This window comes from Octodon degus, unplaced genomic scaffold (assembly GCF_000260255.1).
Source record: "Octodon degus isolate 3935 unplaced genomic scaffold, OctDeg1.0 scaffold00103, whole genome shotgun sequence".
NCBI classification, from domain to species: Eukaryota; Metazoa; Chordata; class Mammalia; order Rodentia; family Octodontidae; genus Octodon; species Octodon degus.
This window is the reverse complement of record NW_004524679.1, coordinates 160,158-175,031: the sequence shown is the minus strand read 5'-3', so window position 1 is coordinate 175,031 and position 14,874 is coordinate 160,158. Positions and strand designations below refer to the sequence as shown.

Below are 14,874 nucleotides of genomic sequence, written 5' to 3'. Positions count from 1 at the left end.
ATTATTCTTTCCTGCATCCTCGTTGTTTTTAAGAGATCCTTTCTTACCTTTTCACTAGCTACACCAGCATCTTCAAGATCTGAAAGTCTTGTCTTCACATTCACTTAAACGGTTTAGCAAGCTTCTGATTGAGATTTTAATTTCCTCTATATCTCTTTGACTCTGCTTCATGCATTCTGTTTCTTTCCTATATTGCTCATTCAGGGAATCCATCATTTTTCTAATCTTGTGTATTTTTTTATCAATTTCTTCTTTAGAAGCAATTAGAAATTGTTTTACTGCAATGTTTTTTTCAGATTGAGTTTCCTGCGTATGTTTCTGTAGTTGCTTCTTTACTCCATCTGCTATGAGTTCTGAGAGTTCTTTTTTTATTTCAGAAAAGAATTGCGCTCTGATTTCCTCTATGTCTTTCTGCTGTTGCTTATTTACTATCAACACTGTTAATTCATGCATTTGAGTCGGGCTAGTATCCTCCGCACTTGTTCTGGGTGGGCACTGGGTTTCTTCCATATGTTTCTGCATTTGCTTCTTTAGTGTAGACCTTATTAATTCAGGGATTTCTTTTTTCATTTCCAATCTGAGGTCTTCTACATCTTTCTGCAGCTGTTTCTTTATTTGAGAAGACGTTGATTCATTGTTTTCAGCTGTGTGATTTCCAATTTGTTCTGTGTTAGTGACCTCTGCACTTGTTACGGGTGGGCTTGGGTTCTGAGGTTGCATTTTGTTCCTTCTCGTCTTTTTGTGGAGCACTCTCTTCTGACCTTTGTTGTAGATCTTTGCTGTAGTTATAACCTTCACACGTACTGAAGTTCAGGTGCAGCTTTACAAAGTTTGGATTTATCCAGCTGCGTCTGGTTTGTGTTTGGCTGCTCTGCTCAGCTCCTTCCCGCTGCTGTCCTTGAGGGTGAACCTGTTGTGCCCCTGTGGCGAGATGTTCTGCTCCTGGACTAGCTGGTTGGATCTATCCTCTACACTCTCTGCAGGGATTGAAGCTGCAGGATTATACCCCAGGCGTGTATGCCAGGCCTGAGCTGTGCCAGGAGGGGTCAAGGTGAAGTAGGGGGAAGAGGAAGCTCTGCCACACACTCACCGGACCTGAGTAGGACTGGCTCTGGGGGTTCCTGGACGCGGCAGAAATTACTACTAGGCGGGCGGGGTGGGGAGGTACTGTGGAGTGGTGGGGGGCGGCCCAAGGGGCTGGGAGAGGGTCCGGCCTACACTGCGCCTGGGATGGGACTGGTCCCACCGCCGCAGGGTAGCAGGAAGCTCTCTTCACACTCACCGGACCTGGGCTAGGACTGGGTCTCAAAAATTATGTATTTAAAAGTCATTGAGATAATAGAATGTAGATTTGATCGCTGAATGTGGAAAATTTAAAGAGGAAGTCGTTAAAAATAACTGTAATTTCTGTTTGGACTGGTGAATGGAATGAATATCTCAGTAGTTTTCCTCTAAATTTGGGAATATGAAAAGGTGCTCAGGTTGGTGAGCAAGAATGTTGAGCTTTTGATATAGTAAGTGAAAGGTTCCTGTTCTGATGAAGTGATCTCACAGGAAATTCTGTACAAAAGCTCAGGCAATAGGTTTGGTGTGGAGATAACACATACATGAGTGTATAGTTTACAGGATTAACCAGGGAGGCGAATAGAGTGAGGCCCACACAGATTGAAGAAATTTTTCTGGGAAACATCAGCATTTAGTGGGATTGATGGAGGGGAAAGGAGCAGGAAGAATCAGCAAAGATCAAAAAGAAATAGTTTTAGGGAGAAGAGACTCAAAAAAAATTGGTTGGCATACAAAATATATAAGAAGAATATTCAAGACTATTAAATATGGTCAGTAGGAAGAGTGATGATAATAGACCAATTTCAGTGGAGTAGAGGTGAAGCCCTGCTTATAGCAAGTTGAAGTGTGAATGAGAGGAACAATGGGAAAATCAGGCCTTTTAGGCCTTATTTCTTCTTCCTGCTCCAGACTCAGATAACTGACTGCTGTGTTCCACACAGTTCTCAATGTTTCAGGGTGAGGACAGGGAGATGATGGACAAAAAAAAAGGACAAGTGTAGGGATTACAGAAAAAATTGAGGCCGTGTGGAGTCCTCTTTCCTGGTGGGAAGTAAATAAGTAAGGAAGAGGAAGAAGAGGACAGTGTTCCAGTGGCTGCAGCATGTTTATTTATATACTTGGGAAGTTGAATACCATGTGAAACATCGCTGCTTACCAGCTTATCCACAGGCTTCTCTCAGGTTGCTGTCTTCTCTTCTTGAAACTAGAGTAGTTTATTCATGTGACTTGCCTCAGGCACTGTGTCCTTGAGACTGGCCTTCTTTTAGTCTCCCATGTGATCAGTCTCCAGCTTCAGCTGCTCCCCACATCTTCCCCTTTTCTGTTTTATAGTTGTAAGTGACAGTTGAGGTTAGATGAGCTGTGTTTGGGGGACTCTGTAGGAGACCTTCTTCTTCTCAAATCCTTTCTGTTCTCTTGGGGTTATAACTTGTCCTGTAAGTTCTATTAAATGTAGGTAAAAGTGGCTGTGGCTCCATAGGTATTGGTGGCTTGTTTTAATTCTTTAAGGGTTTTAAAAGATATGTCTTTTTGAAGATGTGTGACCTGTCTCAGATTATTAGGGATTTGGAGTTCTGCAGCAGGGTACATATGTTGAAATCCATCCAAGGGCTCCTTTGCCTGTCTGGCTTCTTTTAACACCAGTTGCAAGAGAGAAAGAGAGGATGACTATACACCATGAGAGGTGGAAGTTTTGACCTGTGCATAGCAAAGTTTCTCTGAGCTGAAGAGGAAGCTGCCACTTGTGACAACGTTAATGTTGTCTGTTTTACATTGGGCAGCTGTGAAACTAAAGCTTCAGCAAAGCACTCTTCTAGTGGGGAACAATCCTTTTTGCCCTCCACCATTTCTTCTTTATCTGACTGAGCAAAGCTAGAGTATTGAAGTTCCATCAGTGGGACTGTTGCCTTATTATTTCTTTTCTGTTGAGATCTTGGTTTTAGAATAGTGATCCAAACAGAATCCCCTCTGGTCATCTCAGCAGGCACATGAATATCAAGACACTCTGATCCATGTCCACAAATAAAAACTAAATATGACAATCCATAATAGAATGAGGATTTGTATAAACATTTGATATTCTTGAGAACTTACTTGCCGTATGCATAACACTTAATAAAATCATTACATCTTTCTGTATTTCGTTCCTCTTAAGTCTATTTCTCTTTGACTTCTCTGGCCTATTTTTCTCTTTGGCTTTTCTTTTCTTTTTTGAATTTAGTACAGGGTCTACAGGGTGTACAGGGTCTCACTACATAGATTGGACTCATAGTTATGCTCCTGTTTTTTAACCTCCTAAGCGCTGGGATTATAGGCGCACTCACAGTCTCAACATTCCCCGGGGGCAGGGCCAGCGTGGCACAGATCACTGTGCTCTGCCTAAACAGGCCCTTTAATCTGCTGCGCTAGCTGGCCAGCCCTCTCTTTGGCTTTTCTTAAGCCTATTTTTCTCTTTACCTTCTCTTAAGCCTATTTCACACTTTAGCTTCTCTTAAGCTTGTTTCTCTCTTTAGCGACTCTTAAGCCTATTTCTCTCTTTAGCGTCTCTTAAGCCTATTTCTCTCTTGGTGTGCACAGAGCTAGAAGTCTCCTCTTACCTGTTATCTGATGTGCCGGAGCCAGAACGGCAGGCCTGGGGATTGAACCTTTGACGCCTGCGCCTGCTTGCAGGTGCTTTAATCTGCTGAGCTATTTGCCCAGCCCTACAACTGCAGTCTGAACTCACCATTTGCTACTCTTTTCTCTCTGGCACTCTTATTTAACATACTACTGTAATTATCATATTTATTTTTGCCTCTGTAACTAGAATGTATGCTGCATAAGATCACAAAACTTTTTCTGTTTTGAGTTCACTACTAAATACCAGCTACTAAGACTACTGTCTGCCAACAGAAGCTTAGTAAATATTTTAATAAATCCCTGTATGTTAAGACAGTTAAATCTAGAATCTGAAGCACAGTGACTGGGATTGGAGAAGCCCTGTTTTTATTGTATATCCTGTTCTATTTTAATATTTTATGCAGATGTATTCATTATTTTGTAATACTAATTTTAGAACTGTCTAAAGTGAACAATAAGAATTAAAAGCTAATAAATATAATGGAGGAGGAAATGCTTCAATAAATGAAACATTTTGTGGGAAAACCATAAGTATATACATGATAACTTTCAGCCAGAGAAACACCAAATTTAATAAATATTTAAATGTAACAGGCCAGGTGTCTTGGCACATCCTGTGATTCCACTACTATGGAGGCTAAGTCAGGAGGCTCACTCTGAGTAGTTCAAGGCCTCCCTGGGCTACACAGTAAGACCTTGTCTCATAAAACCGAAAAAAGAAAAAAATTTAAAAGGAGAAGCCATTAAAATATTATAAGAAACAACCTTCTGCTGTAGAAAGATGCATTAAGAATAGTAAAAAAACAAAGGAAGTATCTGATTATAAAAGTATTCACATACAAAATTAAAGATCAATCAACAGTGTAGCAAAGACATGTCATTTAAATATCCAATTCTTGAAAATTGGTTTGAAAAAGTACAAAAGTAGAGAAGATAAGTGTATCGTAGAAGCAATAGCAGTGACTGTTAAATGAATAAAATGTTCAGTTTTAATCAAAGAAATGCAAGTGAGATACCAATTTTTAACCTCTTACACTGTTGTAGAATATCCAGTGTTTAAAAGATTATGTAGGAAAACAGGAATACTTGTACATAACTAGAGATGTATTAACTGTTCTGAATACGCCAATTAAAGTTGTATATACTGCTGCATCAGGAAATGTACATTATGAGAATACTTAGAAAGTTTCTAAAGTTGCCTAGTAGTAAAGTTATCAAATTGATTTTTATGTTATTGAAGAATTGGAATGAAATATCCAGGAATTTCATTCCTATTTTTCTTAAATTTTAATCACTTCTGAACCACTTCTCTGTTTTGTTGTATTAGAGGACCCTCATAATTATTTATTTAAAATTTTTATTAAATTCACTTTTTATTTTAGCCTGTTCTAATGTATTATACCAGAAAAAACATGTATTTGTGCCAGTTATATCTTTTCTATATACACATGTGGTAATTAAAGAAAATATTCATATCTGTTTAACACATAGAATATTATGTATCATTAATAGTTTTTGTACTATATGTGACAAACTTGGTTAATTGTTTATCCATATCATGCAGCACTTAAAAATGATGATGTGGGTATATATTTTCTGACTAAAAAAGACGTTATTTTGAATATGTGAAAAAGAGATACCAAAACAGTATATATGTGTATAAAAACTCTATATATGTGTTTTTATAATCATAGATTTATATTGTAATAAATGTTTAGGTACCTAGAATTCTATACATTAAAATATTAACAGTTAAATTGGCTCAGTGACATAATTGTGGGTATTTTTTAAACTTAATTTTTCTATATATTTTAATTTTAAACTTTTTAAAATTTTTTATTTTTTGGTGGAACTGGGGATTAAACTCAGGCCCTTGCGCTTGCCAGGCAAGCGCTTATTCTACTGAGCCATCTCCCCGGCCCCTAATTTTAAACTATTAATGAGCATATTTTTCTAATGTATTAAAAATTAAAGAAGTATACATTTTCTAACAGTTTAGGACATACTTTCCTAAAAATACACTTGTAAAAGATCTTACAGATTATAGGTTAATTTGAGTTCATTTTCTAAATATTTTGGTCTTTTTCTTCACCAATATTTATTTTCACTCCTTGTTTCAATACCATTTCATTTTGTTCTGCTTAAAACAGGCTATTCAGAAAGGAAATACAGAAGTGGCAAGAATACATGCTGAAAATGCAATCCGTCAGAAAAACCAAGCAATAAATTTTTTGAGAATGAGTGCTAGAGTTGATGCTGTGGCTGCCAGAGTTCAAACTGCAGTAACAATGGGCAAGGTAAAGTTGTTGGGTTTTTTTTTGTTTGTTTTGTTTTTTTTACAGAACTGGGGATTGACTCAGGCCCTTGCATTTGCCAGGCAAGTGCTTATTCTACTGAGCTATCTCCCTGCTCCCTGGCCCCCTAGGTAAAGTTTAATATCTGTAAATATTAGAAATTCTGCTGCAGGGAAAAAGGAATTCTTTTATAATTTTGGTGAGAATGCATACTACAATCACTATGGGAATCAGTATGGAGAGTCTGCGAAAAACTAAAAATAGAAATTCTGCTTGAGCCAGCTATACTTCTTCTGGTTATCGTCCTAAAAGAGTTAAAGTCATCATATTACAGTGATACATGCTTATCCATTTTTAGAATAGCAGCATTTACATTAGCTAAGTTATGGAAGTCACCTGTATAGCCATCAACAGATGAGTGGATAAAGAAAGTGTGTTACATATACACAGTGGAATACTACTCAGATGATAAAGAAGATAAATTAGAGTTATATGTAGGAAATAAATCAGACATAGAAACTTAAATATCACATGGTTTCTCTTTGAAAAACTAGAAATAATTTAAACATCATTATAAAGGAGATATGGTGTAAAACGGGAGGTAGACATTTTGGAGATGGGAAATGAGATCTGGAAAGAGAGAGGAGGATGGAAGGGAAGGGGATTAATATGATCAAGGTGTGATACATAAATGTTCCTATTCCCCAGAAGAATGTAATTTTGTATTGCAAACATATTAACGAGGTTTAATGAGAGTAGTACACGTTGTCAAATAGAAATTCAATCTATTGCAGGGTGTTGTAGGGTGCTTGTAAATGTGTTCAAGGATAAGAATCCAGTAGTCAAAATGCTTAGTGTGGAAAACAGTTTTGGAAGTGGATTTTTGAAGTGAAGTCAGATTACTTTTCTTCTAATGAAGTGAACTGTCCAATATATAAGAATATTAGGTCATTTAAACCAGATTGCATTATGTTTTTGTTGTTAAGCAAAAGATAGACTGATTTTGTAAGTTGAATGATAATGTATTGAATAAGTACAAAGATTTTTGCGTTACTTACAATATAGCATTATAAATTTTTTATACCCCAAATAGGTAACAAAGTCCATGGCAGGTGTAGTGAAGTCTATGGATGCTACATTGAGGAGTATGAACCTTGAAAAGGTAAAAAAAAAAAGAGGGGAGGAATTACTTGATATCCATGTATCTTTTAAGTGTAAACTTTTCTTATGACCCATATTTTACAGATTTCTGCATTGATGGACAAATTTGAACACCAATTTGAAACTCTGGATGTTCAAACACAGCAAATGGAAGATACAATGAGTAGCACTACAACCCTAACAACTCCACAAGTAAGATGATCTTATCTCCTTAGAATAACTTCTTAAAGTCATTTGATTTCAAAATATAATGGTTTTGTGCATTTAAGTCTTCTTTGTATTGCTAGATAAATAGAGTCCCACAGTGGAGTTAGGAATTTACTGCTCTGCCCTTAGATTCTTCAGGAGGCATTGAAGACTATATTTCCTAACCTGATTTGGAGTTCTGAGAATTATACTGAATCACATATTTAGATTTTAGAGCATGGTTCCATCTGATTGCAAATAGTGTTTGTTTATTAATTAAAATGCATTTTAATAAACACTTTGAACCTGTACACATTAATATAGTAATATGTTTTGATCATATATACATTGTAGAGTGTTTAAATCAGACTAACCATACATATCTCTTTAAACATCAGTTCTTTATGTGAAAGCTTTCAAAATTATTTCTTCTGGCTTTTTGAAATATACAGAAAATTGCTGCTTTGTGTAATTACCCTATTATGTAATTGGATAGTAGAACTTCTTTTTTAAAATTTAATTTTATTTTGAAGAGTAAAAGCAAAACAAGAACAAAAATCAGAAACAGAGAGAAACAGGGCAACATACAACAATATATATGTTACAGATTTTCAAACCAAGAATAGCTGATTAATAGTGGTTGATATATTATATATTTTATTGTCAAATCTGTTGCTCAGATTAGCAGATATAGTTAGTAAGATTGAACATGTGTTTAGATATTACCACTTGCTTTCAAGAAACCTTAAATTTTTATTCTTGTCCCTTTTCTTTTAACTTTTTTAAAAGTTGTTTTAAAGAAGGTATAGTAATAATTGATATGACATTAGAAATGGTACACATTTAGAAGACCAAGGGGCTAGGAGTTTGGCTCAGCAGTGCGATGCTTGCCTAGCAAGCTGGAAGCCCTTGGTTCAGTCCTCGGCACCACCGCCACCACCAACAACAAAAAAATAGAAGACCAAGGTGTCAGGTATTCAAGTATGGTTTTTATATTACAAGTTGCTGTCCTCGATGTAGTTGCTTAGATCTCAGCTATCAGCATACAGAGTTAGTCAAGGTGAAAATTTTACACATTACCTGCTATTTTCAAAAGACTGATAGAGATTTTCAGTACAGTCACCTTAGTCATCCTGTACATATTTGCATGTTTTTCCCCTACCTGTTTTCTTATCTTTTCTCTTTTCTCTCTTCACTGTTTAATCGTTAAGTTCCCTTTCTTCTGTTTTACTCTATCTGTTATACCTTTCAAGTTTTATTTCTTCATTTTGGTTCTTACACTAAGGAGACAGTACGATATTGACATATGTGGGTCTGGCTTATTTCACTTATGAGTATAGCTTCTAGTTGTATCCACTTACTTATGAAGCTTTCTAGTTTATCTTTCTTTATAGCTGAATAATACTCCGCTGTATAAAAATAGCACATTTTTTTCATCCATTCCTCATTTTAGTTACTTCCAAGATTTGGCTATGACAAATTGTGCGGCCAGCCAAATAGCTCAGCGGATTAAAGCACCTGCAAGTAGGCACAAGGGCCAGCAGTTTGATCCCTAGTCCTGCCATGCTGGCCTCGCCCCTGGCGTGTGCTGATAGTGCGATTGAGACTGGGCATAGTGGTGCACGCCTGTAATCCCAGCACTTGGGAGGCTGTAAATAGGAGATTCACTATGAGTCTGACCTAGTAGTGAGACCTTGAACACCCTATAGACCGTTCCCTAAAATCAGAAAAAAAAATTGTGCTGCTATAAATATAGGTGCACATATATTATTGGGGTATGATGTTTTCAGTTCTTTTGGGAAAAGTCCCAGAAGGTGAGACTTCTTGCTTTACAATATTTGTTGAATATTCTTGAATTAAGTGGACTTCCAAACTTATACACCAAGAAGTCCCTGTGTGTGTTTAAATATATAATATATATACACACATACACACCAAAGCACATATATGTTCGCATTGTGCATTATAAAAATAAAAACTTTAAATGTCTAGAATTAGAATGGATAAATAAAATTGAGTATTTCTACAATGCAACATATAAAAGGAGCTAAAGTGAATGAAATAGACATCTACATATCAATAAAATTAAATATTAAAAGTTGAATAAAGTAAAGCAAGTTACAGAATAATGCAGCATAGTACCACTTACATTTTCACAGCACAAAAAATGTCTTTTATAAATTTAATTTATTTATCTTTTTGTGGTACGAAGGATCAAACTTGGGATCTTGTACTTACCTGGCAGGTGGTTATTCTGCTGAGCTATAGCCCCAGCCTGAAAATACCTTTTTAGATATCAAGTAAAAATGACAAACATGATAATGTACAGGGTTATATGGTCTATTTTCAGAAGTTTTTCTGTATTTTGGAAAAGTTTTTGAAGTGAACAATAGAGAATTAAAACTTAGGTTGAGAAAAAGGCTAGTGAGTTGCTTAAAATCACATCTGATGGGCAGATTTATGACCATATTTTAGAAGTTCCTCTTTCATTTTTAAAATATCTTGAACAACTAAGTTGATTTTTTTGACTAATCAGACTCTATTTCCTGAAAATTTCCATGTCTTAATAAACATCTCAGTATAATTTTCCCTTAGTGCCCATGGAGAATTAGTTCTGGGACTCCCAATGCATAGTAAAAACCTGAAGATGCTCAAATCATTTTGATAAAATGTAGTGTTTTGTATGTAATGCATGTACATCCTCAAATGAAATTTAAATCATCTTTAAATTACTTATAATCCCTACTATGTAAAAGATGTAAATAGTTATTAAACTGCATTCATTAAGGAATAACAGGGAAAAAAGGTATGTACATGTTCCTGACCGATGCGATTTTTCTCCAAGTAGTTTTGATCTGTGGTTGGTTGAATATGTGATACAGAACTTATAGGTTATGGAGAGCCATGTGTAGTTATATTTTATTCATCTCTAGATGTTTTTAAAATGTATTATCTATAATTTCAGGTGTGCACCAAATAAAAAAGAGGGGCCCAGAGAAATAACGCAGTAGAATAAGTGCTTGCCTGGCAAGCGCAGGGTCCTGAGTTCAATCCCCAGTACCACAAAAAACAAACAAACAAACAAAAACAAAAAAATAGAAGAAAGAATTGTCGCAATATTCTATCATAAACTTTAAATCGATTGTAGTTTAACTAAAAGCAATGTAATAACAGCCTTATGAATTGGGTCATTCCCTTATTCAGAGAGCTGTGTTACTCAGACATTCAAATAATATGAGTCTCAATGCTAATATTTTTACATAGTCTCATAGTATAAGGCTTGAAAACTTAATATAACTCAGAAAAAAAAGTAATATGCTAGAATAATTCAGCTTTGTCTGGTGGTGAGATAAATATTTTCTAAAAACTTTTTTTCAAATTTATATATCCCATTTTAAAGCTGAATCAGAAACCAAACTACCCAAAAAGCAAATGTTATTAGAATATAATTTTTTTGTATTCTTATTCTAGAACCAAGTGGATATGCTGCTTCAAGAAATGGCGGATGAAGCTGGGTAAGGAGTTATTCTAGAACTTTTGAATAGTCTTGATATAATATCTCCATGTTTTACAATTCTTTAATGTGGATGGAAATATTTATCTTTACCAGAGATGGTCAGAATTAGGTTTCTGATTTAAGCATTAATGTTTCAATGGCCTTTTAATAGTCATCCATTTCATTGTCATGCTTACAAAAATGTGACTTATTCACATCATTTAGTATTTTATTAAAATCTCTAGAGATAGACTAATTTAGTGTGTGATAATATGAAATGCAGGAAAGTATCAAGAGACAAAGTGTTTAAGAATTTACTCACAATCTACTATGTGCAATATATACAAAATTCATAAAAACAACCTCACAAGAAAGTGCTATCATCAAGCCATTGATTCATAAGTCCAGTTTGTGTCTTCCAAACTGACCAATATATGCAATATGTCCAGGAGATTCAAAAGACAGCAACATTGCAGATGGTCCTTTCTTTTTCAAAGTAAATAATCAACACTTTTGTACTGCTATTCAAAATAATATGTGTGATATGGCTTCTTTGATTTAGAACTTCATGTTTTGTGGTAGTGATTTGACAGTGCTATCTGGTAAAATGAAAGATGCAGTAATCAAATTTATAATAATTTTTATTGCTTTCTTTGTATTTAGTGTAAGGTCTGCAGAGTCTCACTACATAGATCAGACTTGTAATGATCCTCCTTTTTTAGCCTCCCAAGTGCTGGGATTACAGGCGCATGCCACCACGCCCAGTCTCAATCACATGGCACGCCAGTGATCAAACCCCAGTCCCTGTGCTCTTCCTACGCAGGCATTTTAGTCCACTGAGCTATATGGCCGGCCCTTTCTTGCTTTTTTAATGATATATTATTTTATGGAGAAAAGGTAAAACAAACTTTCATAACAAATAATAGAAGTTTAAGTAGTAGTCAATACATTATATGTTGTCATCTTTAAAGTAGTTGCTTAGGGTACAAGATATGGGCATAAAAATTTATCCATTCAATATCAACACATATCTTCCTCTTTAGTGAACTAAGAGAGACTAATAGTATAACTGACTTACATTTTTTCCCATTTCACTACTGTCCTTTCCTCTTTCACCTATCCTACTTCCTTTTGCCTTTTGACCAAAATTTCTTCCCATTTTACAGTATCTATTATACACTTTCAGTTTCTCACACCAGGGAAACAAGATTTATTTCACTTATGAGTATGATCTCAAGTTGTCTCCATTTACTTATAAAAGTCTCAGTTTTCCTTCCTTATGGCTGAGCAGTACGCAATTATATAAAAGTACCACAACTTTTTTATCTATTCTTCAGTTGGTGGGCATTTGTATTCTTTGCAAGATTTAGATATTATAAATTGTATTGCTATAAACATGGGTGCATATATATATATCATTGTGGTATGATGTTTTCAATTCTTCTGGGATACATGTATTAATACTCATTTATACTAATTATTTTAAAATTATTTTTAGGCTTGATCTCAATATGGAACTACCACAGGGTCAGACAGGTTCTGTTGGCACAAGTGTTGCTTCAATTGAGCAGGTAGATGTTGGATTTTATTTTGATTTTATGCACTTAATATGTATTTAAATAACTTATATAAGTTATATTTATGTAAGTTAAATACATTTATGTTAATATAGAAGAAAATACATATTTATATTTTTCTTTCATATAAGGTTTTTTAACTATATCTTGATAAAATAGCAGAATGTGATTAGCTATTACAATAAATAGTACTACCTGTCCATGTGCACACTTATTTGTAGAATGATTTAGATTTCCTTCAGATCTTCTGCTCTATTAAGTTCTCTATTTCTTTTGATTGTTTTGTTTAGTAAAATTCTGTATTGCTTCTAATTTATTTACTTTTCTCTTTAAGTAAAAAAATGAGCTTATAATGTTATTAATGTGAATTCTTAGAGATTATAAATCTTATTTAAATGTGAGATATTTGAAACATTGATGATTTTCATTTTTCACAATTTGATGTTGTAAAATTTGCTTTCTTTAGGATGAACTGTCACAGAGACTTGCTCGTCTTCGTGATCAAGTATAATTGAAAGAACTGGTGCTTCTATTTTCTTCACTTGTTGAAATATTCTTCTTTGTGTGTATATATGGATAAGTTGAACCCCATTTACACTAAAATCTCTATATGCCAAAATGCTTAGACTATTTGTATACAATGCTTGGTCTTGCTGTAATTTCCAACATTTTTTTTCCAGGTAGTTTCCACATGGGAAGTTTTTACAGTTCTGTATATTATGTGTAAAAGTGTGAAGGGCATATTTTTGTAGTTACCTTTGGCAAAACTGGCATTACTTTATTGTACATTAAACATCGTCCTCAAATATTAGACCAAACATGTAGCATCAAGTACTTCTAGGTAAAGTAGTTTTTACAGAATGAAGTATAGAATAAAGGTTTTCAACTTTTCTTAATTTAGTCATATTTAATCTTTGTAATGACGAGTACTTCATAAACGTAAAAGCAGAGAAAATGTGTTTATTTAATATGGTTTAATTTGTTTACATAGCCAGAGAACCTTATTTAGTGTCACACTATTTTCTGTGTTTTGTTTTGTGTCCAAACAGAAGCACAGTTGACCTTTAATGTGTTCTTCAACTCTTAAACTTTGCCATTAAATTTTTAACCCCTTAATTTAATTACTATTTGAATTTATTAAACTTTAAAAATTTTTCATTGATAATTTTCCTATCTAACTAGAAAATTTAGTAATATTAAATCAAGAAATTAAGGTTTGCCTTTTGGGATGCTGAGGCAGCAGGATCATTGCAAGATTGAGACCAGCCTAGGCTGCAAAGTGAGCTCAAGGCTGGCCTGCACTGCATAGTCAGACCCTGTCTCAAAAAAAAGAAAAAGAAATTAAGGTTTACTCATTTCCTAATTTTTAGTTTGCTAAATATAATTAATCTAACAAGTCATTTGTGGGAAAATGGTTGCATATTAAGATCGTAATGTTAAGTGAAATATATTAGACATACAAGTTTAAATATCATATGGTTTCTATTATATAAGAAAATAAAAATATAAAGGATAATAGAAAATAGGAAGATAGATCTTTTGCAAAATAACAAGGGACAAAGAGGTAGGGAGGATGGGTGATGAAAAAAGAGTATGTGTTCTGTTTATGTGCTAGCTCCTCACAAGGACTATAATCGTGTTCTACAAACAGGTACTAATAAAACAAGAATAAAAAACATAATCTGACTTTTCGTACTTTCAAATGAAATTCTGAAGCATACTTTTAACAGTTTTCCTGTGCACGCTTATTCCTTGTTAATGATGACCAGCTGTACTGTCTGTCATCTCCCCAGGAATACGAATATTTTTTATCCACCTGAAATGCATCTTAAGATCATAATGTTAAGTGAAATATATTAGAAATACAAGCTTAAATATCACATGGTTTCTATTTTATAAGAAAATCAAAATATAAAGGGTAACTTCATATTTATAACAAGCCTGCAGTTTTCTTGTACAGCTTTCTCAATGTGGAAAAATGACTAAGTTTTACTACTAATATAGGTTAAATAATTTGCATGCTTTTTCTTTCTTTGCAATAAGATTCATCCATGAAAAAGCTCCAGTATTTCTTGAAGTGCTATTGAAGAGATCTGTTTAGAAGGTCCTTTATACTCAGATATAGTACTTCTTACAATGTATGAGTGAAAATTATGATTCAGTAGTTAATGAAATGAGAAATTACTCTTCTACTAAGTTTGGATTTAAACTTTTTAAATTTCTTGGAACCTGACTTTGTGATTATGACTTTAATTTGGGAACTTTTTATTTTGTTTATAATTGATGCTTAGTTCTTTCTACTTAAATGGTAAGTTTGTTGGTAATGGAACAGCCTTGGGAAGCATAGAAGAGATTATTAACAGATTGAAATATCTATGAAATAGTCTGTTTTCAGCATTAGGGTGTTTATTTGTTCCCGTTCTGTTTTCCTAATGTGTGAGTTCACAGCTATGAATTTCCCTCTGAGAACTGCTTT

General features: G+C 34.3%; 1 protein-coding gene across 1 annotated transcript in view; it reads left to right on the top strand.

Moving 5' to 3' along the window:
- LOC101581951 (charged multivesicular body protein 1b-2) overlaps window positions 1-13,514 on the top strand; it is a 47,538-nt gene extending 34,024 nt beyond the window's left edge. The window contains exons 3-8 of the mRNA XM_004638808.2: window positions 5,835-5,981; window positions 7,072-7,140; window positions 7,224-7,331; window positions 10,797-10,840; window positions 12,320-12,392; window positions 12,865-13,514. Coding sequence (XP_004638865.2) covers window positions 5,835-5,981; window positions 7,072-7,140; window positions 7,224-7,331; window positions 10,797-10,840; window positions 12,320-12,392; window positions 12,865-12,909 — 486 coding nt within the window. The 3' untranslated portion in view covers window positions 12,910-13,514. The remainder of the gene's footprint in view (window positions 1-5,834; window positions 5,982-7,071; window positions 7,141-7,223; window positions 7,332-10,796; window positions 10,841-12,319; window positions 12,393-12,864) is intronic.
- The last annotated feature ends 1,360 nt before the right edge of the window (window positions 13,515-14,874 follow it).